At 40.9% G+C, this 26,641-nt stretch overlaps 1 protein-coding gene across 1 annotated transcript in view; it reads left to right on the plus strand.

Annotated features, from left to right (window-relative positions):
• The window catches only part of Enpp3 (ectonucleotide pyrophosphatase/phosphodiesterase 3), a 73,627-nt gene that overhangs the window by 26,531 nt on the left and 20,455 nt on the right, over window positions 1–26,641 (plus strand). Inside the window, exons 7-16 of the mRNA XM_087911394.1 lie at window positions 4,935–5,014; window positions 6,962–7,081; window positions 7,575–7,684; window positions 10,219–10,277; window positions 11,273–11,279; window positions 11,804–11,876; window positions 19,202–19,310; window positions 20,735–20,863; window positions 21,221–21,252; window positions 23,979–24,106. Coding sequence (XP_087767520.1) covers window positions 4,935–5,014; window positions 6,962–7,081; window positions 7,575–7,684; window positions 10,219–10,277; window positions 11,273–11,279; window positions 11,804–11,876; window positions 19,202–19,310; window positions 20,735–20,863; window positions 21,221–21,252; window positions 23,979–24,106 — 847 coding nt within the window. The remainder of the gene's footprint in view (window positions 1–4,934; window positions 5,015–6,961; window positions 7,082–7,574; window positions 7,685–10,218; window positions 10,278–11,272; window positions 11,280–11,803; window positions 11,877–19,201; window positions 19,311–20,734; window positions 20,864–21,220; window positions 21,253–23,978; window positions 24,107–26,641) is intronic.

Raw genomic sequence — 26,641 nt, forward strand, 5'->3', positions numbered from 1 at the left:
ACATTTTTATCATATTATGACCACCTACTTTACAATAACAGATTTGTGCACAAAACGCCACACTTTTCTTTCAATGTACAATTTATGCTAATGTATATAATATTCATCAGCTTATCATTTAGCTACAGTTATTTCAATATTTTGCATTTTACCTTTTAGATTGGCATTAGGTGTGATTTACCTTCTACTTACACAGAATTAAGAATTTCTGTGTTTTTGTCGTATGTTTGCCTCTGCCCATGCTTTCTTGTCTCCTCATGTGATTTCACCTCAGCACCCTTTTCAAGGCAAGGCGAGGGCTAATGAACTCAGTTTTGTCTGGAAACCTGTTTCTCCCTCTCTCCACCTCTTTCTTTTCTTCCTTTTCCCACTTCCTCCTTTCTTTATCTGTTCATGGAGAACTTGGATAAAGTGTTCTTGTTTGATAGGTTTTTACTTTTTCTAGTTTGCAATTTGAATTCATTATTCTTCTCAGTTCTGATTTTCTTCGGAAAAATATTTACTTACACGTCTACAGAGGCTCCCCAGGGGTGCTAAGTCACTTTTCCTCTGATGATTTCAATGTGTTTATCTTTTTGACAATTTTATTGTGATGTCTTTTTGGCTCCTGTCTTCTGGGTTTCTGTAGGTGTTCTGGAGTTGGATATGTATCCTTTTTCCCAGATCTGGGTGTGCCAGCCTTTATTCCTTCAAATAGACTTTTCAGCTCTTTTTCTTCCTCCTCTTCTGGAAATCTCATGGTGTATATATTGGTCCCCTTGAGGCTGTATTGGAAGACATCATCTTTATTTTTTTTGTCATTATTTTTAAATTTTGTTTTTCTGTATGAATCATTTCCAGTGAGCAAGTTTTTCTGGCCCTTTCTTCTTGCTCTAGTTGGGATTTGTAGTTCTCTAGTGAAATTTTCAGTGAAGTCATTGCATTCTTGGGTTCTATGATTTCTTTTTGGTAAATCTGAATATCTATCTATGTCTTTTATGAAATTCTGGTTTTGCACATGAATCAATAATGAGCATTTTTGCACTATCTGTTTATAACTGTTAGATAAATCTTGCTTTATTGCTTCGTTAAGGTCAACCTCTGGAAATTTGTTTTGTTCCTTGGTTTTGAACTTATTTCCTTATTGTTTTTAATTTACTAATTTTAGGCTGTATTCATGTATTCATGTAATTAGACAAGACAGTCACTTTTCTTAGTCGTGGTCTGTTGGTCTTATATAAGAAAAACTTACCAATTAGCTTGAGTATATAGCTAGAGGCCTTTCAAATCTTAATGTTAGGTTCAACTTCTTTCTTTGTTCTTAGGGAATGCACAGCTAGCAAATATATACCAGATCTCATCAAAACAAGCCAGACCAAAGCACACATTCGCCATCATCAGGCGTTCCTCTTAACTCCTTTCGACCCCAGGAAAATAAGTTAGAATCCTGGATTTTTTTTTTTTTTACCCATTTTCCTTGTGATAACGGAGAGGTAGTTTGCTAATTAGTGTTCTAGGTACAGTCATTATCTTTGATCTCCCTGGCTTCCAGAAAAGTAGATTGGTTCCTGTTAGTGCTCCAAGGAAGGCTTGATGATTAATGTCAGTTGTCATCTTGATGAGATTCAGAGCCATCTGGGAGATGGATCTTTGTCCGTGCTTGTGGGGATTCTCTTGGTCGGGTTAACTGAGGTGGGAAGACCTACACAAAAGGGGTTGTACCATTCTCTGAGGTTGAATCCTGGACTGCAGCACGGAAAGACAAAGCAAACAAACAAACATACAAAAAACCATGCCAAGCACAAGTAGTCACTGTTCTCTTTCCTAACTTTCGATACAATGAGACCAACTACCTCAAGCTCTCTTTGCTCTGGATTTCTCCAAAACAAAGGACTGTGAGTAAGAACAAACCCCTTTTTTCCTTAAGCTCCTCTTGTCAGTTATTTTATTTCAGTGTCAAGAAAAGCAAACAAGACACTGAGCAAAGCAGAAGCCATTCCTTTGAGGAAACACTTAACGAGATAGGCAATTAGACATAATCCAAGAGGAAGCTCTGAACTAGGGTGCACGCCTTACTCACTCTGGGCTAAGGCAGAGTGAGGAACTGGGGTGAATGTGCCCATTCTGGCTCAATCCTTCTTGTTGTCTTTGGTCCCTGAAGAATTAGTATAGGCTGGGTCATCCCAGTTCTTTAAGACAGGTGAGATAGAAACTTACACTTGGGTTTGAACTGGGAGGTTTGTCCATTATGTGTGGAGTCTAATTTTCTTCCTCCTGAAGGGAAGCTGGTGGCTCCTATGGAACATGATACTGTGCTGAGCGACAGGGAGTTACAACAGTTAGCAAGTGGATATGCTCACCGTTGCCGTTCAGGAGCCTCCGAAGAGGGTTCTGGAGTTCTCACACAGGGGATTGATTCAGTTGCTACTGAATGACTGTGCATGAGGTGTGACGAAGAGGAACTGGGCTTCCTACCCTTTCAAAAAGCTCCCAACATCACTCCCTCTTTAATATTTTCTTCTCCCTGTGCCATGGGCTTAGACACAGACTTGCAACCACTGGGAGACCAACACCCTACCGAGCGTACAGAGTCCACTGGGTTCTGGATAGGACCTACGTTAGCCCGTTTGACTAGTCTATCCAGAGGGTACAAGATATATGAAAAATGGAAGACACATGTCTCCATCTGTGAATGTCGCTGAGCCATTTGTATGTCATCAGTTTGTGTGTGTGTGTGTGTGTGTGTGTGGCACAAAAATAATTCATATTTTATCAAGATTGCTTTAAAGCTCCAATCTGCACGTTCCTCAACTTGGTCTGACCCTCATTTAGTTTTCTGTCCTTCTTGCAGCCATAAAGGCTGTAAATCTGGTTACAGGGAAGGATCCTGTTCACATTTTTGGATTGTTTTTTATTTAGAGTTTTCTTTCTTTTCTTGTGCATGGTGTATGTGCTTGTGTGTTTGTATATGCCCATGCATAATGTGTGCTTGTGTATGTAGAAGCCAGAAGTTGATATTTTCTGTCTTCCTCAAACAAATTCCCTCTTTATTTCTGAGTGAGGGTCTCTAGCTGAACTTGGAGCATGTCAGTTTGCCAAGGCTAGGTGACCTGTGACTTCCAGGATCTACCCGTCTCTGCCTTCCCAGACTTGGGGTTAATGGTGCACACGGCCATACCTGGCTTTTCATGTGGGTACTGGAGGTCCAGGCCCAATTCCTCATGCAGATAACTCAACCATCTCCCTGTCCCTAAAATTTTGTTTCTCTGAAAGTGTTTTTTATAAATAAATTATGTGAACAATTAATATTTTTAAGCAACATTAGAAAGTACATAGTCAAAGCCGAACCTTGCCCTGAGGATCTTTCTTTCCCTGTGGAAGCAACCCATCACGTCCTTCTCAGAGTATTCTATTGGATCATGATTCAGATTCAGGAGACGCTCTGCTGGGAGGCCATGCTTCCAACCCTGTCCTCTAGAGTCCTGGTTATAAATCATGGCATAAAACGGTAACCTGAGTCTGAAGGTAGTCACAGATGTGTCCTGTTTGCCACAATATAACCAGGGCGGTGGCTATTTAATTGAGGTTCATTTATAGCCAGTATCTATAAGTCTTTAGAAACTTGAGTTGCCCCACCCATGTTCCAAGGAAATCAAAACAGGAACTGATTCTACATATCTGGTCATTGTATAATTTTTTCCTCCCATGTCATTCTTCTAATGATGAAAGTAGATTAGATTTCATTTTGTCATAGAACTTCATGAACTCCCAACTTATAACCCCCTAGGCGATCCCTCTACCTCTCCTCTTCTCATTAGGGGTCCTACACTGTGGGCTCAATATGGGTTGGTTCCCAGGAGATTCTGAATGGGGAAACTTCTGGATCCTATTAATAAAGCACCAAACAAAGGCTGGGAAGTAGACCAAGCTTGTGTCTGTTTGGAAGGACATTGTTTTTCAGCTGCAGAGCATGTGACACTTTGGCTGTCAACCAATTTCGCTTTGTGTTTTAGCCTAAATAGGATCTAGAATGGGAAAGCTGGCTTTTCGAAGGAGAGGTCACGGCTGCCAAGGAAATAGCAATGCACTCCAGTGGGTTGACCTCCTTCCAGGGGGTTGCTGCTCACACTGGAAACGGAAGGACAATAGGAGCACAACTAATGCCATACTCTGTGAAAAACAGCTCGCAGGAAACGTCATAGATCAGTGGAAACTGGACCCAAAATAACAAGCCGTAGAGAGCACTCACTCATTTTGCAGATGTTGCTTGGTGGCGTGAGCTCGTGCAGCTGTATGCTGCAAATGCCTTTTCAGGTGTGTAGGCAGGTCCGAAGAGCTTTGTTATTCTGAGGATTTAAAATATAGAAACTGCCAGCTGAGAGATAAGTGCTCTGCAGAAGTTGTTACGGTGATGACCAGATGCATAAAGAGAGGAATCCAACGAAAAGGATGGCAACAGTGTGTAGTTCAGGGTACTTTTGGTTTAAAGGGCAGCAAGCTAGGGTTCCAGCTTTATTTCATCTGATCTAACATATGCTAAGAATAGAGAGTTTTCGTTTTTAAATGATTCAAAAGAGAAGAAGAAAATATTGCAGCATATAAAATTATGTAAGATTCAAATTTAATGTCCTCTTATAACATTTATTGTACCTTGGCCTCACTCACTTGTGTATGGATTACCTGTGGTGTCAAAAATGAAATTGAACTGCTGCAGCGGAAACCACATGACCTTGAAAAATCTCTTGGCTCTTCCCAGAAAAGAACCCACTCAATTCCTAAAAATGGATTTTTTTTAAGTAATGGACAAAGTATAGGGGTCAAAATCCCAACCTCTTTCCATTTTAACCCACCTTTCAGTTTTCTGGCTTTATGGGAAACATGCTGGTATTTGCTTACCCAAAATATACATTGCTGAGAAAGAAATGACTCTAATCTCTTACTGTATTTTCTTGCAGAAACATGTGGAATTCACTCAAAATATATGAGAGCAATGTATCCTACCAAAACCTTCCCAAATCACTATACTATTGTTACGGTAAGTGTTTGGCCCTGGTGAAAAGCTGGCGCCATAGACAGGAAATTGACTATATTACATAGAAATACCAAGCAAGAACTGCCAAGCTTGTGCTACATACTTCCTAAGTACATGTGTAATGTACGTGATCAGGTTGGAAAGGCATGGTTCAGTGTGAGTCCAATAGAGTGCCACAAATGCCCCTAGTGTTAGACTAACTCACCACTGTGAGGCCATGGCCACCTCCATTATGTGAGAAATATCATTCTCCTGGGCTTTTGGTTGCTCTTGACTTAACTAAAGGTCAGCTGGGTAGGCAATGTATAAGGACAGACACTTCTATGTGGAAAATTTTAGTCTCTTCTAGTTTTTTTTCGTGATTTTTACTTGACAGAATGTTGTTTCATAAATGGACTTATTCTGGTGACATTTTAAAAAGATTAGACAACCAAAGCCAATGAATTCACCCGAGTCAATGAATGAAAAAAAAAATATAGGCAACAAAGAGTGCCTAAGCACACAAGAGTTGGCTTAACTGCTTTGTTCATTGCGATGCTAAAACACCCGAGGCAATTGAAGTAAGCAAGGAAAGGTTTATTCTGAAGCACAGTTTGAGGGGCTACATTCTGTTATGGTAGAAGGCATGGTGCCAGGAGCCGGAGGCCAGTTGGTCATGGTCATGTGTAGCTGGGAAGCGGGGAGAGAGAGAGCAGGAAGTAGGGCAGGGCTAGCCTGACAGTCTGAGTTCTATGCTGAGGATCCTCCCAGTGAAAGGAGAGAACTTGACTCTTGCAAATTACTCTCTCAGCTCTTCATGTTTGCTGTGGCATGTTGCAGCACACACACACACACACACACACACACTCACACACACACACCCATGCACAAGTAATAAACATATAAATAAACACACACTCCAGGCCTGTACTCAGTGAGCCGCTTCCCCTTTCTCCCATCAAGACTTAACCTTTTAAAGGTTCCACAGCCTTCTAGCACTATCAAACAGGAACCAAGCGTTAAAACAACCGAGCCCCTGTGGGACATTTAATAATGAAACCCCAATGGACATCAATGTAAACCATTTGCTTGATGTCAGTCATTTGCTGTTGAAGCCAAAGAATGGGCTTATAGGGTAGAGATCTGTGCATCTTTCTGATACTTAGTTTTGGAGCTAGACTTTTACATTGACGGATATGGGGTTGGAGATGTAGCTCAGTGGGAGAGCATTTGCTGACCATGTGTGGTCCCAGGTTCAATCCCCAGTCTACAAAAAATAAATATATGACAAATCAGACTTTGACAGGGTGGTGGTGGTGCATGCCTTTAGTTCCATCATTTAGAAGGCAGAGGCAGGCGGATCTCAGTGAGTTCAAAGCCAATATGAAAGTGAATTCCAGGAAATCAGGACTGTTACACAGAGAAACCCTGTTATAGCACGAATATTAAAAACCCAGTGACAGAAATTGGGGTTCAACCCAAAAATCAGAAAAGCAAAGCAGCCAAGCCACTAGAGAAGTCTTAATCTCTACCAAGATTGGGTTAACACAGACTAAGCAGACTAAGCTCCTCTGTCCTCCCTCTAGTGCTGGGATTAAAGGCATGTGACTCCCTAGGACTGGGATTTAAGGTGTGAGTCACCATCACCTGGATTTGTTTCTGCTTTGATCTTTATCAAGCCCAGGGTGGCCTTGAACTCTCAGAAATCCACCTGACTCTGTCTCCCAAATCCTGGGATTAAAGGTGTGTGTCACCATTGATTGACCTTTAGTGGCTTTAGCTTTGCCTTTGACCTTCAGGCAAAATTTATTTTCAAAGTACAAATAATATACCACTACACCCTGTCTCGAAAACAAACAAAAGGATGGCGTCCTTCCGAGGTATGAGTACAGATCTGTTGCTACTGAGACCTGCCTGCATTTTACTAAAGTATTCTTCTTTATGAACTTATTTTTGTAACAAAAATTATAGGGCTTGTATCCAGAATCTCATGGCATCATTGACAATAACATGTATGATGTGCACTTCAACAAGAATTTTTCCCTTTCTTCATTGGAGAAAAATAATCCTGCCTGGTGGGGTGGGCAGCCGGTATGTACCATTCTGTTCCTGGCCTCCAAGCCTCTCTTTCTGTGTGTCAATGGCTCAGGCTTCTCATTTTACCTTGATTTCCTCATCACCCATGTAGTTTCTAATGACTGACAATGGGAAGGTTTTACTACTATTTATTATTATCATTTGAATTTAAAAAACCAGTTATTGTCATTTATGTTGAAATTTGGGTATTGTATCATCAATGCACCAACCCTCAGCTTTCTCAAAAAGATAACTATCTCCCCACACTGTTTTGCAATTTCTTCAAAGGTGAAGAACTATGCAATGTTATTAGTGTGAAAGAAATAGCGAACCGCTCCTACATTACTACATGTTTTATTTTTGAGGCAGATTGACTGATTGTAAATTTTAAGTTACTGTAAAGACAAAAATGAATGGTCTTGAACAAATTGTCAGTCAAAAGAGTTGTTAGCACTAAGCCATAGTGTTTGTACCTAACAGTTATCCTATTGACTCTTACTCTCTATAGATTTGGCTAACGGCAATATATCAAGGTTTGAAAGCTGCTGCCTACTACTGGCCAGGATCAGATGTGGCTGTCAACGGGTCCTTCCCTACCATATACAAGAATTACAGCAAGTACTGAGATAAGGCTCTCTCTGGGCGGAGATCTATAGGATCGATTTTCTTGTTTCTATATTTGCCTTAAAGACTTTTTCCATTTGTTTGTCTGTTTGGTGTGTGTGTGTGTGTGTGTGTGTGTGTGTGTGTGTGTGTGTGTGTGTGTGTATTGCACTCAAGTGTGCCATGGAGTATATGTACAAGTCAGAGGCCTCATTTTGAGAGTCAGTTCTCTTCTTTTCTCATAGGGGTTTGAGATTGAACGCAGGTCACCTACCTCAGTGGCAGGCACCTTATCTGTTGTAGCTTCTTTTTTTGTTTGTTGCTTACCCTGGCACAAAGCAACTTTTGGGAGGAAGGGATTTATTTAAGCTCACATTGTCAGATTAAAATCTGTCACTGAGGGATGCCACAGAGGCTGGAGCACGGGACAATGGTAGCATCATATCCATAGTCAAGACTTGGGAGGGAATGGGTGCACGCATGCTCACCTGCCTGCTTGTGTTGAGCGCAGTTTTTCTCCATGCTTACAGAGTTCGGGAGCCCCTGCCTAGGGACTGGTGCTAACCACGTTGGACTGAATTTCCTCATCAATTAATTTAATTAAGACATACCCAGAGGCCAACCCAATGCAGTCAATCCTTCATAAATATTCTCTTTCCTGGTGGCTCTAGGTTGAAAATTAAAAGTAATGATCATAGCCTCTGGGCCACCTCACTGTCCCTTTTCTTTTTCTTTTCATTGTTAATAGCTGAACCCTGGGTCACATGCACACCAAGCCTACTCTTTACCACCGAGCTCCACTCAAGGCCCATTTTTGTCTAATTTTGATCGCAATTCTATTCTTTCAGTTGTTGAGGCCCAAGATCTTAGAGTTGTTGCTTCTGTTCTCATCCTTTGTTCAGTTTGTCAGTCCATGCTTTTGACTCCACAGATGATGCAGTCTGAGAATCTTCTGTTACCTCTGGTTTGTACTTCCACCCCCTTGCCTGTAGCACGGGAGCCCCTCTGTCGACACCCCTCTGCTTCTTATCCCCTCTGGTCTATTCTTGTTCATCAGTCAAAAGGGTTTCTTTTAAGTATAAGTCCAATGACGACACTGGTTTGCACCCAAGATTTTAATGGCCTTCAATATCCAAGCTCTATAAATGTGTGTAGTTCTAAGGGAACATACAAGGGCAGCTCTGAAAGGGTTGTAGCCAGAAAGCCAGTAATGAGACACTCGTAGAAAGAACATTTGGATCTTTCGACTAGTCAGACCCTTCTTTCTAAGCATGCTCTGCTTATTCTTTCTAATGTGCTACTCTATTCTAGGAACTCTGGTAAGGGCAGTATCTAAGAGACGTAGCCGCAGACGCTGTTTTAAGCCACTTTGGATGGATTCCTATGTGTTCTAGTTTCTTTTCTGCTACTGTGGCCAACACTGTGACCAAAGACAACCTACAGGAGAGAAAGGTGTATTTTGTTTACACCTCTAGGTCACAGTCCACCATTGAAGTCTGGGCAGGCACGCAAGCAAGAGCTTTGAAGCAGAAACAATGGCAGGATGTTGTTTGCTGTGTTGTCTACAGGCTCTCGCTTAGCTCACTTTCTTATTCATCTGCCTAGGGATTGGACCACCTACAGCATCTGGCCCTCAATTCATAATCAAAACAATGTCCTACAGATATAGCTACAGGCCAACTTTGTAACATGAGGGCCGGCTTGTTGGGGTTTCTTTCCCGCCCAGTACCCCAACAAGCCAGCAAGTAACAAAGAAAATCACACACAAGACTCCATAAGGTTATAAACTGATTGGCCCACTAGGTCAGGCTACTTATTAATTCTTATGACTTATCTTAACCCATTATTCTTATCTATGTTAGCCACACGGGCTCAGTACCTTTCTCAATATGACAGCTTACATGTTGCCTCTTCGGTGGTCTGCCCAGGAGTGGCAGAGGAACTTCCCTGCTTCCCAGAATTCTCCTGTTCTCATTGCTCCACCCCTACTTCCTGTCTGGCTTTCCTGCCTATACTGCCTGCCTGGCCAATCAGCATTTTATTAAAATATGATTGACAGAATACAGACAATTCTCCCACACCACAACTTGATAAAGACAATTCCTTAACTGAGATCCTATTCAAGTGCTTCTAAGTGGCAAGCTGACATAGAAAACCAACCATCACACTATGCCAGCCAGAGAGAAAGTCTTTAAAGGCCCCTCACTCACTGATTAAATTTTATTTCAAAGACATAAATACTGTCTGTCAATAAGCGTGAATGTATAAATGAATAAAGGTGAATAGAATGAGTCGTTGATAATGGATGGTGTTCATTTTAGCTGTGGAAAATTAAAGGAGAAATGAGTAAGGAGGAAAGAAAGAAATGTCTTGATTAGAAAGAATTTGTCTTTTGGAAGTGCTGACAATGGGAATCTTTGAGTATGCCACATCTTTTTAGTGTTCTGATCCTGCACTACAGAATGGGTGCCTTAAGGTATTAACTCCCCTCCCTAAGGAAGGATACATTGAAATATATTTGATTAAAATTTTAAAACTTTTTATTTCAGTTCTGTCCCATATGAAACCAGGATCTCTACGCTGTTAAAATGGCTGGATCTGCCCAAAAGCTGAAAGGTAAACCATCTGTTGACGAGTGCTCCATCGTGGTGTACATATGGGTGAAACCGGAATGTTCTGTAACATTGCTGGTGGTTTTTAAAAACATTGGAATTCATTCCCTGTCTGTCTTTCTGTTTTTCTGCCCTTCCTTCCTTTCTTTGTTTTTTTCCCCATTCTTTCTTCTTTCTTTGTCTGTCTTTTCCCCTTTTCCTCCTCCTACCTCCTCCTCCTTACAACCCCTTCTGGTATTTTGAGAGGTTTAGTCATAAACCTCTAGCCTGAAACTCACTGTGTAGACCAGGCTGCCTTGAACTTCTTGCCATACTCCAGCCTCTCCCTGCTGAGTGCTGAGATTACACCCTTCCCAACTGAAACCTTTTCCAAGCTGGTTAACTGATTAGCACTTCAATGGTTATGAAGTTTTGGAACTGTCTAGAACCACATTATAATTTATATTAAGCCATACGTAGCCCTATAAATAGCCACTCTTTGTCCATCTCTTTGTCAGACCTAACATCCTGTGACTAACATGTAAAAAACACCTTTCGGATTAGACTGACATAACAAGACTCTAATTTCCACCAGTGAAGGGCTACGAATGTGATCAGTGGCTTCTAGGGCTAATAGCAAAGTTGTCTCCCTTTTTGCTGCAGTGTTCCTCTCTAACACCCTCACCAATGCTATTGAAAGTGTCTTGATCTGTGGCTTTCTCTATTCTGTTATTATACAAACTTCATGAAACTGCTTCTGCGATGGACTGTATAATTTGGGGTAAACTAAGTCTGTGCTGGGGCCATGATCACTAGTATTTGGCTCCCCAATCAACGCTCTTGTCCTCTTTGAGGTGAGAGATGTGTTTTGAGTTGACACAGGCCTGTGTCACTTACACCAACTATTGGCATTGCTTTTTAATGAGCTCTTTTCAAGAATTATACCCGAGGACAGATGCTCCGGTGAGGGGGTTTGTTGACATTAACAACTGAGGTAGAGTCAGTCCCCAAGAGGAGAGGTGGATAACACAAAAATATAGAACTGAGGCAGACATGACAGAGGCTCTTGCACTTGTTTCCTTGGCTAGACTCCAGGAGCTGGAAGGGCTGTTGCAAAGCCAGAACCACAGACCAGAATCAGAGGCTACTGAAAGACAGCACCAAGTAAACAGAAACCAGCACATCTAAAAGCAGCTACTGGCACAGGAGCTAGGCAGAGAACACAGAGTCAGCCAAAGGCCAGACACCAGGAAGTAGAAAGGGCTGGGCGCCTTTGAGAGAGGTCTTACCACAAGAGCAAAAGGTATGCTTTCACAAAAGAGCCACAATAGTGCCCGTTCTGGGAAAGTATTACTTACTTCCCATTAGAAGACTCAACTCCACTCAAGCCAAGAGCATCCACTGGCCTGGGTGGGGGCCTTAAAGAGAGAAAGAGGCAGGAACAGCCAAATATGCTCAAGACCCTTAAGACCCTCAAATCCATCTGTGTGGTTGCCCCAAATTGTTAATATCATGTCTTCTTTTGTTTCAATTTTGTGCCTAGACCCAGCTTTTATACCTTATATGTAGAAGAACCTGATTCTGCAGGGCATAGCAATGGACCAGTCAGTGCTGGGGTAAGTTCTTTTTGTTGTTTGCTTGTTTGTTTCCAAGCAAATGGAGACTCATCTAGCCCTAACCTACAAAATAAGGTCAGAGTTTTAAAATTTCTATTGAATACTCACACTTAAAACATACTTGAGATCAAGTAACAAAACTCTAAAATCAACATTTTAGTTTAATAGTTTAACCATGAAATTGTTAAAGGGAATTTAACAATTATCCTGGGAAGGAAAACTGCCCAATTAACCATAAATCTTTTCTATTATTTTTATTGCGCTCTGCATTTTTCTCTGCTCCCCTCCCTTCCTCCCCTCTCCCCTTCTTTCCTATCCTCTCCCCTTCTTTCCTCTCCCTTGACCCCTACCCTCTCAATTTACTCAGGAGATCTTGTCTTTTTCTCCTTTCTATTGAGATCCGTGTATGTCTCTCTTAGGGTCCTCTTTGTTGTCTAGATTCTCTGGGGTCATGAATTGTAGGTTGGTTTTTCTTTGCTTTATGTCTAAAAGCCACTTATGAATGAGTACATATTTTATTTGTCTTTCTGGGTCTGGGTTACCTCACTCAACATGATGTTTTCTAGATCTATCCATTTGCCCACAAATTTCAAGATGTCATCATTTTTTACCACGGAGTACTACTCCACTGTGTGAATGTACCACATTTTCTTTATCCATTCTTCTCTTGAGGGCTATCTAGCTTGTTTCCAGGTTCTGGCTATAGTGAATAATGCTGTTATGAACATAATCGAGCACAGGCCCTTAAGGTATGAACGAGAGTCCTTTGGGTATACACCCAAAAGGGTTATTGCTGGATCTTGAGGTAGATTGTTTCTTCATCGGCTAGACCATTCTCAAACAACCTTTTCACGTGGCTGTTGTACTTAAATATTATTTCCGGCAAACAAAGCCATTCTCTTTTCTAAACCCCACTGAACCTCCATTGTTTTGTTCAAAATGTGAAACTTTAAAAGCTCCCAAGGATAAGATGTCTTATGGAAACTCATTTAACAATTGCCTCCACTGGAAAGTAAACATGTTTGTTTGGGCCGCCTTCCTTTTCTAGTTAGCAGTAAAGTCTTTTTTTTTTTCTTTCTTCCTGCTAAGCAGAAATGGTTCCTAATGCAAGGCCCTACTCAGTTCTCACCACCTGTGGGTCTCTTCAGTCTTTTGGGACCATTCCAAAGATAATGCAGCATCTCACACTTATTCCAGTGTGTCTGAGAGTGAACTTAATGCAACATCTCACACTTATTCCACTGTATATGAGAGTGAACTTAATGCAGCATCTCACACGTATTCCCGTGCATCTCAGAGGGAATAACTCACTAACTCCAAAGTCCTTCTTCTGCTTATTCTCTTGTTTATCTGTTATCTATGTGTGCTCCTCCACGTTTGATAAGGTTAATCATTTGCTAAGGAGCACCGTCCTGTATTTACCCACCTCTGCATCTGACTTAGATTAGGTGCCATTAAGTTTTTCTTTTCCTGTGTTCTAGTTTTAAGAGCATCTGTTTTTAAGTTTTAAGAATAATTATGAAAAGTGCTGCAAATGAAGAAAACCTTAGTGCTCAGAGGTGTCTAGGAAGAGGCCCTGTTCTAGGAGTTGCATGTGGGATTGTGGGATGCTGGAAGAGTGTGTTAGTCAGGGTTGTCTAGAGAAACAGAACTAAGGACACACACACACACACACACACACACACACACACACACACACAAATAACTTATTAAGTGAGCTTTAAAATGGTAGTGACAGCCAAATCACACTGGAGACACTGAGAACTCATGAATTATTCTGTCCTTGAAGCTGGTGCCTCACTAAAAGGAATAGTCCCAGAATGTCTGTCTCTTGGTGGGGAATCACAGCAGTCAGCTACTCAGTCCGTCAGGTGAGATGCCTCAGTGTTCTTAGTTTGGCATCCAGAGCCCAGAAAGTCAGAAGCAACAACAGGGCAAATCAGCTTGTGAGAGGGAGAGCCAACGGAGCAAATGGTGAGATCATCTTCCTTCCTTTTTTTTTTTTTTTTTTTAATCTGAATTGCTTCCAGAAAGTGCTGCCCACTGTCAAGAAAGACCTTTCCACATCAGTCAGGCCAATTTGTGTCAAGTTGATGTTAAAACCAACCATTTTAGTGAGTCTCCCCCTGAGTAACAAAAAGAAAACAGAATTTGCAAATGGCCTGGTAGAAGGAGCTGAGTATGTACTACAGGACCACACAGAGGGGCCACAAGCAGACCACTGTCCCCCTTCCACAAATAGACAACACCATAACGGTAAAGAATGATGGTAGTAGGTAACTGTTATGGTGCTTTTCTGCAGTAAGTCCTGTTTGAAGAGCAGCATGGCTAGGACCTCACATCCCTGACTAGGACACCGGGAATCAGAGAAGGCTGTAGAGAAGCCTAGGGAAGGAGGCAAACACCCAGTCACGCCTGCCAGAGAAGTGTTCAATGAGAAACATTGTGGCATTGTTATTAGGAGAGAGAAATGACCAGTTCCATATGTATTTAGAGATCATTTTTATTGGGCAAGAGGCATGCAGGAGAAGGAAGGAGAAACATATTAGTCTCTGCAAAGGTCAGGAACAAAGAGGGGTGGGGCCAGGGAGGAGGCCAACACCAAGGTTGGAAGAAGGAATGGTTGGGATTCAGTTAGAGGAGAGAGGGTGACACTTGGTGGGAGATAGGTGAGAAATGATGCACTTCTGCTTTCTGCCACATGCCAACAGATGAGTGATGGGGGTTCCACTGGCGTTCATAAGCCTACCGCAGGGAGACGGTTGCGGGGAGATGTTTACTTATCTAACTGAAGTGACTATGATGTCCAAATGAATGTAAGTTTCCAAATGGCAATTGAAAGCTGAAAACGGATAAGGAGCTGGGAATTGGTCGCATAAAGCTATGCACAGAAGTGGAGATGTCATAAGGAGGGAGAAAAGAGTGGCAATCTAAATGGAGATGAAGACAAAAACCTATGTAAGATCACAACAAATGGGGGAAAATAGATGGAGAAAGTTTGATGGCTTTGCAATTTTAGTATTATCATCACTATTACTATCTGTAATCACATTTTAATTTAAAGTTCCTAAATCCTGTGAATTAAAAGCACAAGCTTTTTTTTTTTTTAAAGTATGCTTCAGCCTATACATTAAGTTGAAAGCTCATTTATTTGTTCTAGACTTTTCTCTCAACCAAAAGTGTCTTCCTCTGCTACTCTGAAGAGTTTCTGGCAGTGGTAGGGGGAGGGGTGTCCAACACTGGGCTAGTCTGCCCTGGGGTGGATAAGGCAATGCCCTAGTTTACAAAGTCATCTGGAAAGGATAAAGAAAGTAACAAGTTAATACCACGTAATTTTTTTTTTTTGCTGTTAAAGAAAGCTTTTAAGATTAAGATATTTTAAATTACTAAAAAACTTGATAGCTTAAACGATATGTAATGGGAAAGTTACACTTGAGAGGGCTTAATAAAATGGTGATCTAGAAGGCGCTGGAATTTGGGTATTGAGGAAGTCATAGGAGACCAGAAACTTCTTTTCTCTTTCTTCCCTCTTCTACCCTTCTTCCCCTCCTTCCCTGATCCTGCTCTCCCCTCTGCTCATTCCCCTCCAGTCTTCTATTCTCTTTCCTTCTTTCCTGCTCCCTCCACACGCCTCCCTCACCCTTCGCTTCTTCTCCTTTTCTTCCTCTTCCTCTTCCCCTTCCTCCTGCTCCCCCCGCCCCCTGTCATTGACCTCTCAGTCCTCTCGCCTCAGCCTCCTCAGCCCTATGCCGTCGTCATGGTTGCTTTGTATGGAAGCTGAAACACTTACAAACTGGTCTTCATGAGTCAGTAAAAGTCACCTGTTACTCATTATTCAGAAATGAATCTTTATGTCTTTAGTAGGATGAAAAGTTGGGAGGAACGAGTCGTTCTGAAGGGAAAATTAGAGACAGATTAGCTTCAATGTTGATATGTTCATACACATGGCAGAATTTTAGAGTGCTGGCAAGTGCCCCTGTAGAGAAACATATGGAGGGAAGTTACATCTCGGAGGACGGTGGGCCTTTGGGAAGGCATTGCTGTGTAGGACTTCCAGCCAGCTAGATCCTCTGCAGCTTTGAATTCGGTTTCACAGGGAAGAAACCGCAGATCCAAAGCACAATTACTCACTCTGGTCTTACCAGTTAACCTGTCACACCAGGGCTTCATGCTCTTTTCCTATGAGTTAGCAGCCATGTGATGAGTTAGGGTATATGGATCATGCCTTGCAAGAGCTCATTTTGCCCTTGGGGTGGGAAGGATGCACACACTAGTGATTTCAGGACTGGGAAGTGCAGTGGCAGCAGTGGCAGCAGTGGGTCAATAGTCGGGAGAAGACAGAGGGTGAGAACTGGCTCTCGGTGTGCTTGGGTGATGCGGAAAGGGACATTGGCATCTGGGACAGTGACAGACAAATTAGACTGAAATATCCTGACACTAAGAGTCACATGAGCATCTCGGGTTTGGTGATAGACTAGGATTGGTTCCAGTCTTTTTGGTCTCTTAGTAACCGTTGGCTGTGAGTAGGTTAAGCCTTTACAACAGGAAATTCCACATCCATGAGTGCTTTCTGGGAGGATTTTATGTGAGAATTAGCTAATGTCTTTAGTTTTGTCTGATTTGTAAGATACTGTTTCTAAAGAAGAAACAGAGACAATAGTTGTAATAATGAGAGGGACAAGTCCCATCTCCCTTATCTGTTACTATGATGCTTCCCTTTCCACTAAAGCGGCCTGGAAAAGGACAGCTTTGACAATTCATTAAACTTTAAGTCAGTTCAATGCAATTTTTTGATAAAATAAAGAGAAATTGTAAAACACAGAGACTATAAACAGTTAAATGGAAATGAACCCTAAAATTCACTAGTTAGAGGCAAGCATTGTTTATATGACTTGTTATCTTTCTGTTAGTTTCCTGTTCATATGTTTTTGCTTAGAAAGGGTGAGATACTTACATACAAAATCAGGGTTATGTAACATGAATGGTAGAGTTTATAATTTGATTTTCTTTTGTTAATGTTTGATATATAGTGTTGTGAACTTATTCCTATGCCTTTATTTTCTTTAAAAATCTTTCATGGGCAGGGAGAATAGCTCAGCTTGCCTAGCTTGTTTGTGACTGTGAACCTGAACTCCAGCAACACACACACACACACACACACACACACACACGCACACACGCACACACGCACACACGCACACAAAGCACACACAATTTGTAAGGACTATAGCATATGCACCTTAAAATTTGCGTGTAATTTATTTTTCCTAGAATTAAAATTACAAGTCAATAGCATTGTAGGTGGGCTTTTCTGTCTAGATCACTGATCAGTTCTGTCCCACTACTTGCTCCCCCAATAACCACATAGAGACTTAATATTAATTATAATTGCCTGACTGATAGCTTAGGCTTGTTTTCAGCCAGCTCTTATAACTTAAACTAACTCATTTCTAATAATCTATATGCTGCCCCAAGACTCGTTCACTTCATGTAGGCAGGTACTTCCCATTCTGCTCACTCTGTATCTCCTGGTGACTCCTCCCACTCTGCCTTTCTTTTTCCCAGCATCCTCTCCATTTGGCTCTCCCGCCTTACCTTATCATGCCTAGTTATAGGCCAGTCAGCTCTTTTATAAAATCAATCACAGTGTAAGGGAATATTCCACACAATACGACAGGTTTCTTTGCATGTAATATTTGCCTAGAAATTGAATTATTTGGTTGAAGAGTATATTATGTTGGGTCCACGGGGGTCGCGCAAAGATGAGAACACCACCAAGTCTAATAAACCAGAAGCAAACTTTATTCCAGAAACCAGATCCCAGGAAAACCAGAAGCAAACTTAAAAATAAAAAATAAAAATAAAACACCGCGGGGCACAGAAGCTTCTCAGCTAGCTGAGACCACAGCCAGAGATGGTGTTTGTTAGGCTGGGGCAAAAGGCCGGTTTCTGAACCCACTTTTTATAGTAGGGACACCAGGCATTATCTCTGAACAAGAGAAGTTTTACAACCTTGCCCTGACCCTTGGGTTGGTCAGCGGAGACTCTAAAGAGGGGAGTGAGTGCTAGTGTCAATGAGTAATTAGGCAGCCATCATGAGATATGTTTTAGGAGAGACTACAACGAAAGTCACTAATTGCGAGAAAACAGATACCTTTAGCAATTAGTCAGAAAAGGGGTTGCTTGTAATACTAGAAGGTTAATAAATTAGGATTAACTGGTTCTTGGACTGAGAATTTAGAAGAAAAGCCTTTCACACTGTTTCCAGGTAAATCTTTAGATACTGACTGCCATACTTTACAACCTCCATTATCAGAGCTCATTAATTAAACCTTTGTATTTATCCACTGTCTCCTGGTACCTCCAGGTGTATACTGGAGTCTTATGCCTCTCCTCTGGTGGCGCCAGTTTCCCATAACAGAGACAGTGTCTAACCCAGAGGTCACATATCTCTGTCTCCTAAAGGTTAACTCAGTTTAGATCTGCTGTTTATCAAGGATGGTCAGGACACTGCTCTCAATTTGTAGAGAGACACTCTGGCCTTGTAAATAAAACAGCCAGTTGTAAAATGACCTATGCTTCCCAAGCACCTGAAAAAATAACTCACTGTGAATGAATGATCCTTGATCTGCTGAGAAAGCTGCTGATAATCTGTTCTCATTCTCCTAGACTTATAACTTTATATTTCTTTATTTCTACATTTTTATTTTCTTATGCCTGGATTCTTCAATTACTTTTTAGTAGTCTGGTCCCCCATTGTCAAACGACCTTTTCAGAACGTATGCAACCTTTTGGGTCTTTTAGAAGGAACCCAGATTCATACCTCTACCATTGGGAATTCTTTTTAAGGTTTTTTTTTTTTGGTTCTTCAAGACAGGGTTCCTCTGTGTCGCAGACCTACCTGTCCTGAAACTGGCTCTTGTAGACCAGGCTGACCTCGAACTCACAGAGATCCACCTGCCTCTGCCTCCTGAGTGCTGTGTTTAAAGACGTGCACCACCACCGCCCAGCTCCATCAGGCATTCTTATGAAAACATCTGTAGCTGAATGGTGTTTGTTGATATTCAATGTTCCTTCATATAGTATAAGCCTTTAGTCAGACTTTCTTTATAGAAAATGTGGTTCAACTTTCTTGTTATTTATAAAGAGTGAGAGAATTTATATTTGGTAATTGTGGTGTCATAGGTGCTATCTCTGATGCCACATTTAAAATTGCAACAATTCTACAGAAGAAAACAATATGCTTAATTTTTTCCTTGATTGGGTAACTATTTAGTTACTGAAATGGCTTAAAAGAGCAGCTTCAACTCTGAATAATTTTTCAGGTAATTAAAGCCTTGCAGTTAGTGGATGATGCTTTCGGGATGTTGATGGAAGGTTTGAAACAGAGGAATTTGCACAACTGTGTCAATATAATCCTGCTGGCTGATCATGGTATGGTGGTTTTTTTAAATCCTATTTTATCATTGACTATTTTTTTACCCCTCTAAGGATAATAAAAAATGATGGTGATATTTTAAGTCTCGATTTCCCGATGTAGATGCTATTGAAAAAGTAAAGAATGCATTTTGTGGTAGATCATAGAAAGATTTCTACCTTAATTATTTAATAGTTCTGTATATTTTCTGTCTATAAGCTTTCTTTTCTGAGAAGTAGGGTCAAGTAGAGTTAGTAGTGGCTACCAGGGATGTGGGCAGTTGTTACGCAGTCTGCAAAGAGCTTCAGTCTGCCTTTTAGCCAAGGTTTCTTTGCAGCCATGGTGTCTTTGGTTTCTTCTTTAAAGACTGCTGCCCTTCACTGAAGTCTTACTGAGCTCTTGTGTTTCTTAAATTATATGGCGGCTGTGTGCTTAAGCATCGTTCTTGTCTACAAAAGCCCTGTCTCCTTTTGTTTCCCAGCTCAAGGTTAACTCTGGGTTTATTTGTGCTCAGTAGGAAAGGAAGGGGATCCCCTTCCTGCACAGCAATGCCTGCATTGTTAAGCCATCTCCCTGCCCCCCTGACTCCCACTGTAATGCACATTTAAAGCTTCTAAAACGGTTTCCTATATCCTTGTCCTGTTTTGAAAGTGTTGGAAGAACTTTACATGAACATTTTATTAAAGAACAATGTTAAAATTAAAATTTTTAAATGCTGTCTTCAGAATCTGCCCATAAAAAAAAAATCATTAACAATTGGTTCTGGAGAACATGATGTTTCAATGGACTTCAAATGTACCTTCAAAAACAAATCCTTTGGAATCCTTTAATTCATCTTTAGTAAATTTATAAAATGATCGATTTATTCTTTTCCTACTGAGTCTCACTTTACAGAGATGAGTCTCTTCACCCACTGCCACAGTTTTCAAGTTCTGCCATTCACAGAATAATAATTGAATAAGTTTTACAAATTCTCACTTATGGTTAATTGCCCATAAATTTCAAGATGTCATCATTTTTTACCACGGAGTACTACTCCACTGTGTAAATGTACCACATTTTCTTTATCCATTCTTCTCTTGAGGGCCATCTAGCTTGTTTCCAGGTTCTGGCTATAATGAATAATGCTGTTATGAACATAATTGAGCACAGGCCCTTAAGGTATGAGTGAGATTCCTTTGGGTATATACCCAAAAGGGTTATTGCTGGGTCTTGAGGTAGATTGTTTCCTGATTTTCTGAGAATTCACCATACTGATATCCAAAGCGGCTGGACAAGTTTGCACTCGCACCAGCAAAGGAGTGATCCCCTTAGCCCACATCCTCTCCAGCATTAGCCGTCATCAGTTGTGTTTGAAACATATATATGACATTACCAAAGACAGACAATTTTTTTTAACCATTTATATACATCCAATGAGTTTTTTTTTTATTTAATTTAGGAATGGACCAGACCTACTGTGACAAGGTGGAATACATGACAGATTATTTTTCTCAAATAAACTTCTATATATATCAGGGTCCTGCCCCTCGCATCAGGAGCCGCAATATCCCTCAGGACTTTTTTACCTGTAAGTATGAAGGAAAGGAAGGGAAGCGTTGAAAGAGTAACTTATAGTTAGCAACTACTGAGAGCCTGTGGCAAACATAAGCTCCTTCATAGCGTTTTGGGAAAACCCCACAGAAGCACATGAGGTGCATGAGGCACAGAAGCACAGTGTGTAGTTAGTGCTGCCTCACACTGTTGGGTCAAACAAATTGTACTCAGTCTTTAATTCTAAAGTAGTTCTTTAATTTGAGAAATTTTAACACCTTTTTTTGTTATCACAGTTATTGATAAATAAATATATATGCCAAGTTTGCTGCAGTTGTGTGTATTTTGGCAGTGATTTACATGTAATGTGACATATCTTTTTGTTTTGAAACAGTTAATTCTGAAGAAATTGTCAGGAACCTCAGTGTAAGTCCCTTTCAGAAAATTTATAATATATTTTTATGTTTAGACTATATTAATGTGTATTATTATTGTTATTGTTGTAGCTGTTGCTGTTAAAATACAGCCAACAGATATATTCCTATTGTATGGGTTTTATTAATTCGCTACTGTTATGAATGACACAAATTGTTTAAGCATGTGTGGCAAGCAGTCAGAACAAAAGCAGGAAGATGGAATATGAACTATTGAGGATAAAGAAACTCTGAATACACAGTGGTTAACGTCACCTGGAACCTCACCAGGCTAGCACAGAAATTCTTCAGAACCAGTAAACATGCTGTGCGCATACTGGGTGACCTTGGGCCTCAGTGTTTCTTCTGGCCTCTCTAAATACATGTGTATTCTTTGTATTTCATCATTTAATGATCTGCACGCTGCGGAAGTTCTGTTGGGGAATAGGAGCGCATCTCTAATATGTGAGAGGCGCCAAGGGTTGAGGAAGGCAGGCTTTGAAGTCCTTTCCCATGACATCACATATGCAGGCTGGGTGTGGAGCTGCATGGGCTGGGAGAGCTGGGCTGTGCTTCTCCAATTGGTTTCTTACTCCTGGGAAAACGTCGTAGGGCGGTCTCCAGCAGACCTGAACTGCAACCTCCACACTGTGCTAAGGATGATGAGAGACATGTTTTAACCTTAAATCCGATGCCTATGCACCTAGTTCTCGAACACAAAGACTAACCAGGTGCTTCCTCAGAAGCTGGAGTACCAACCTGTCTTCTCTAGACTCACCTCAACTGCACATCCAGAGAAAACCTGTGGCCAGTCCTGATCTCTGACCTGCTGATCTCAGAGGCGCGCTCTGTTCTCTTGTGGGGAGCTGTACTTAGCATTGCCATGTGCCTGCCAGAAAGTGACAAAAATACAAAAATACTGAGGTAGAAGACGTCTAGAAAAGATTCTGAAATAGGCAAACAAACAAACAACAGAACAACAAACTGGCAGAAGTATGTAACGAGTACTTCCATTCTATAAGGCGGCCTCAAAGTTGGTACAGAACACACCCAGACACCAAATTCTTGGCTTCAAAGAGATTTATTACCCTGGAGTGGCAAGTGGGGAATGGGGGGGGGGGTTGTACATCCGCATTGGACAACGATATCAGGTGTTTCTTAGGGAGTAAAGGAAAAGCCTGTGCTAGGGTGAGATGGTAAGTCCTGATTGGACGGGTCAGCCAGTGTAGCCAAATAGTGGATTTTGGCTGCTGGACCTTGGTGTTCGGTCTCAGGATTGGGTTGGTGGCAAAAATGAGAGTATAATCCTTGGGAGCTGACTTTAGGAATAGGGATGTAATCTAATGGTTAGCAAGGGAGAGGGCAAAACCTACTGGTACCGTGTTTGCCACACTTGGACCTGTTAAAAAGTCCTTCACTTTTCTCTCTCATTTAATAATTATCTTTAACTCTCCCGCTGCCTGTATCTCTTTTACATTTTGCTTTTATGTCATATCTCCTAGTTCCTCATTTTCTTCTGTAAATCGCCTAAGAGATAGCAAGGACTCAAGCTAGATAACTAAGATGAGATACCGTAGTTTAAAATACACGAGAATAAAAAAAGGAAATCTCATTTCCTCATATTCTTATTTATATGTTGATTTTGTCCCGTTTTTTTCTTATGGAAGGTATGAAAGTTTCTTTGTAATTCTGTTTCTCATTTCTCCATTTTTACTTTGCATGAATAGACACGAATGTGATTTTCATTTTTAAAGTTTTAAAATAGTAATTATCGAACAAGTTTTCAAATAAAATTTTACTAAATTGTGATGAACCCATGAGCTTTTCACAAATAGAGTACCTTTAGTTTCAAATGTTATTTAAGTGATCTGAAGGCTAAGGAAATAGTTATTTATAAGGTCAGAGGAGTCAATTTTGATGAGACTTTTTGGTACAATTAAACTGACTTGTATGTTTTTGTCCATATCTGTTAACATATATAATTTAAACTCAAAAGTTGAAGTTGTTATATAAATCTACTTAATTTTCTGTCAAAAAAGGGAGGAGAAATTTGTGGTAGATTAGATAATACCCAAGCATACAAATTTAAGAAAGACATCAAACATTCAATCAAAATTTAAATTTCAACATAAAGATTGCATAATGATAAATATATTATGATTATAATTATGATTATAAGTTTATAGTTATAAATTAAATTTATAGTTATGATTATAATATGATTATAAAATAAATATAATATGTGGTCTTGTGGATAACAGGGTTAGTATTCCTAGCTTATTAGCTAATCTTGAAACCACTTACTTAGAAAAGATTTTTTAAAAATTTTATGTGTATGTTTGCCAGAATGACTTTATGTGCCCATGTGCTTGCAAGATGCTGAGGAAGTCAGAAGGTACGGGGTTGCTGGCACTGGAGTTATAGGTGATTGGGAGCCACCATGTGGGAGCTGGGAACCACACACAAACAGGTGTTTGGCAGGCACAGCAAGCAAGTGCCCTCATTGCTGAGCCATTCCTCCAGCACTAAATCTACTTCTAAAAATTGTTAAAATCTTTTGCTTTAAGGCATTTTTGTTTGTTTGTTTTGGATAGGGTTTCTCGGTTGTAACAGCCCCGTAGACCAGGCTGTTCCCAAACTCACAGATATCTGCCTGCCTCTGCCTCGCAAGTGCTGAGAATAAAGGCGTGCGCCACCAGGGCCCAGTTTTGAAAGTTAAATCTTACCCTTTCTTTCCAGTGCCGGAAACCCGATCAGCATTTCAAACCTTACTTGACTCCCGACTTGCCGAAACGGCTGCACTATGCCAATCACGTCAGAATCGACAAAGTGCATCTCATGGTGGATCGGCAGTGGCTGGCTGCCAGGTTTGTGTCTACTCGGAGCCAAACATCTTTGTCTGTGTGCCCATTTAGCTCTCCCCTCCCGTTAGGAGCGAACGTCTCTGACCACCCACAATGCCTTGGCCTTTTCATGCCACCCGGCACTTCCTCTTTGCCGACACTTTTGTTATATGGTTGCTGTTCGCGTCTTAATTTTCATACCAGATCAAAAGATGGAGGGAGGCTGAAACCGCTTCCAGGTGCTCTGGAGATGTGAGTGACAGCGCATGTCTACCCTGACAGAAAGAGTAAAGGCTTTGTCATCATCCAGGCTGAGTGACGTCGGAATGGTTAGCTGGCTCTTTAAGACTATAGTCTCCCGGGCTTTCAAAAAATAGTCTTTTAATAGCCAGGGTCACTAATTAGTGGTGACATTCATTTCTGAGTAAAGAAGCCAGAGAACAAGTACAAAGACTTCTTGTCATGAAGTGATTCTGATTTTTGCTTTGTTGTATTTTTTTGAGACAGGTTTTCCCTATGTAGTTCTGGCTCGTCTGAAACTCAATATAGAGGCTACCTGCCTCTGCCTCCTGAGTGTTGGGATTAAAAGTGTGTGCCACCACAACCAACCTTATTCTGAGTTTTAAAAGCAATTTAGAATAATATAGTGAATGTGAAATATAATATGAGTGAATATAAACAGGATCAGTGTCGTTTTGTATTTTCTGGCCTAATGGGTATCAATGCAGCACAACGCTGGTGGGGAAGGGGCTGAAGGAAGGACAGTGGTTAAAATACATATCAGACAAAGAAAGACAAGTTGAAAAAGGACAGGGTCAACGGTCTCCATATGTGTGTGAAGGAAGAGAAATTGGGAACTTGGCTGAATTTATTCTGTAAAAATAACGGAGAAATGCGGTTTGAGCAGACTGCGGTTCCTCATTTTGTCACTAGAGGGCAATAGCCTCTCCTTGAGAATGGGTTTCTTAGCCCTTTGTGTTCAAGCCCACAGTTTTGAAAAGTGTGTCTTTAGAATATGTGAGCCAAACTAAACTACTATTAAATATAAGATGTTAATAATTTAATACAGCTAAATGGACATGCAGTCGCCAAATATTTACTGTTTGGGGTATGAAATCAAAGAAGTTAGGAGGCCATTGGTACATAATGATCTAGAAGGTGGGTCCGGCCACCATGATGCCTGCAGACACAATGTGCCAAAGCCCAGTTCCAAATGATGAGCTCTGTATCCTTTTCAAAAACTAGCAGTGAGGTCTGACCTACGGTATCAGACTGTGCGGTCATGGCTTGGCTGCCCATGTAGCTACTTAATGGGACTCGAAAAAACTAATCTTTTGCCTACCAAGTGTTTTTCTTTTGTGGAATAAATTTTATTGGCAACTGTGTGTGTATGTGTGTGTGTGTGTGTGTGTGTGTGTGTATGTGTGCATATGTGTATATCCGTGTGCATGTGTGTGTATGTGTGTATGTATGTGTGTATATACAAGTGTGTACATGTGTGTATGTATGTGTATGTGTGTATATGTGTGTGTATGTGTGTGTACGAGTGTGTGTGTGGTGTAGTGCATTTGTGTGCATGTAGGTGCACGGGTTCCGGTGGAGGCCGGAGGATAGCTTCTACTGTTGCTTTCTAACATGGTTTGAAATTGAGGCTCTCACTGACCTGGAGCTCTCCAGTTGACTAGACTGACTGATCAGGAAGCTCTGGAGACCTGCATGCCTTCCCAAGCTCCAACGCAGCACTGAGACACAAGTTACATACGTGTATAACCATGCAGGCTTTTATGTGGGCTCTGGATATCTGACCTCAGTTCCTCATGTTTGTATGGCAAGCCCTTTATCAAATAAGCCATTTCCCCATCCTGAAAAAATTTGTATTTTAAGAATTCACTTTCTTAAGATCTTGGAGAAAGTAGAAAGTCCTTGGTAAGTACCAGGAAGCTTGAGGTGACTTTAACACTAACTCCAAATGTTAAAATGTGAAAACGTTGAGAAAAAACAAATTAATTAAATTTGAAAAGTCATTTAGCAAACGAAGCAACAGCTTATGGAAGAAATTCCAGGAAGTTAAAAATAAACATTGAAGTTGCAGAATTTATAGTCTTATTAGCAATCTCTCCAAAGTATTCCTTGTTCATGGCTTCATATTATTCCTAGACATTGCCCCCTTAAAACAGGAATCAGAATTTCTCCAAGTTTCAATACTCTATTCCTAAATCACTGACCTCTTAGTCACATTGAACTTGATATACAAATGTGAGTCTGACCATAAAATCTCACAAAATTCTGTTTTGCATTTCTTATTTTGCTTGTGTATGTACGTGAGCAAGCACATGTATTTGTGTATGGGCACATGTGCCACCGTGTGTGTGGGCAGAGGTAGAGGACAGTTTTCAGGAGTTGGTAGTCACTTCCCACCATGTTAGTCCCAGAGACTGATTAGATTTTAGTCAGGGTTGATGGTATGTGCCTTTATCTGTTGATCCATCTCCACCCACCCTGAAGGTAAAGTCTTTGAATCCATGCCTATTAGTATCTCTCCTTGTCAATGTCTAAGAG

Source organism: Myodes glareolus, chromosome 1 (assembly GCF_982192425.1).
Source record: "Myodes glareolus chromosome 1, mMyoGla1.1, whole genome shotgun sequence".
Classification (NCBI taxonomy): Eukaryota; Metazoa; Chordata; class Mammalia; order Rodentia; family Cricetidae; genus Myodes; species Myodes glareolus.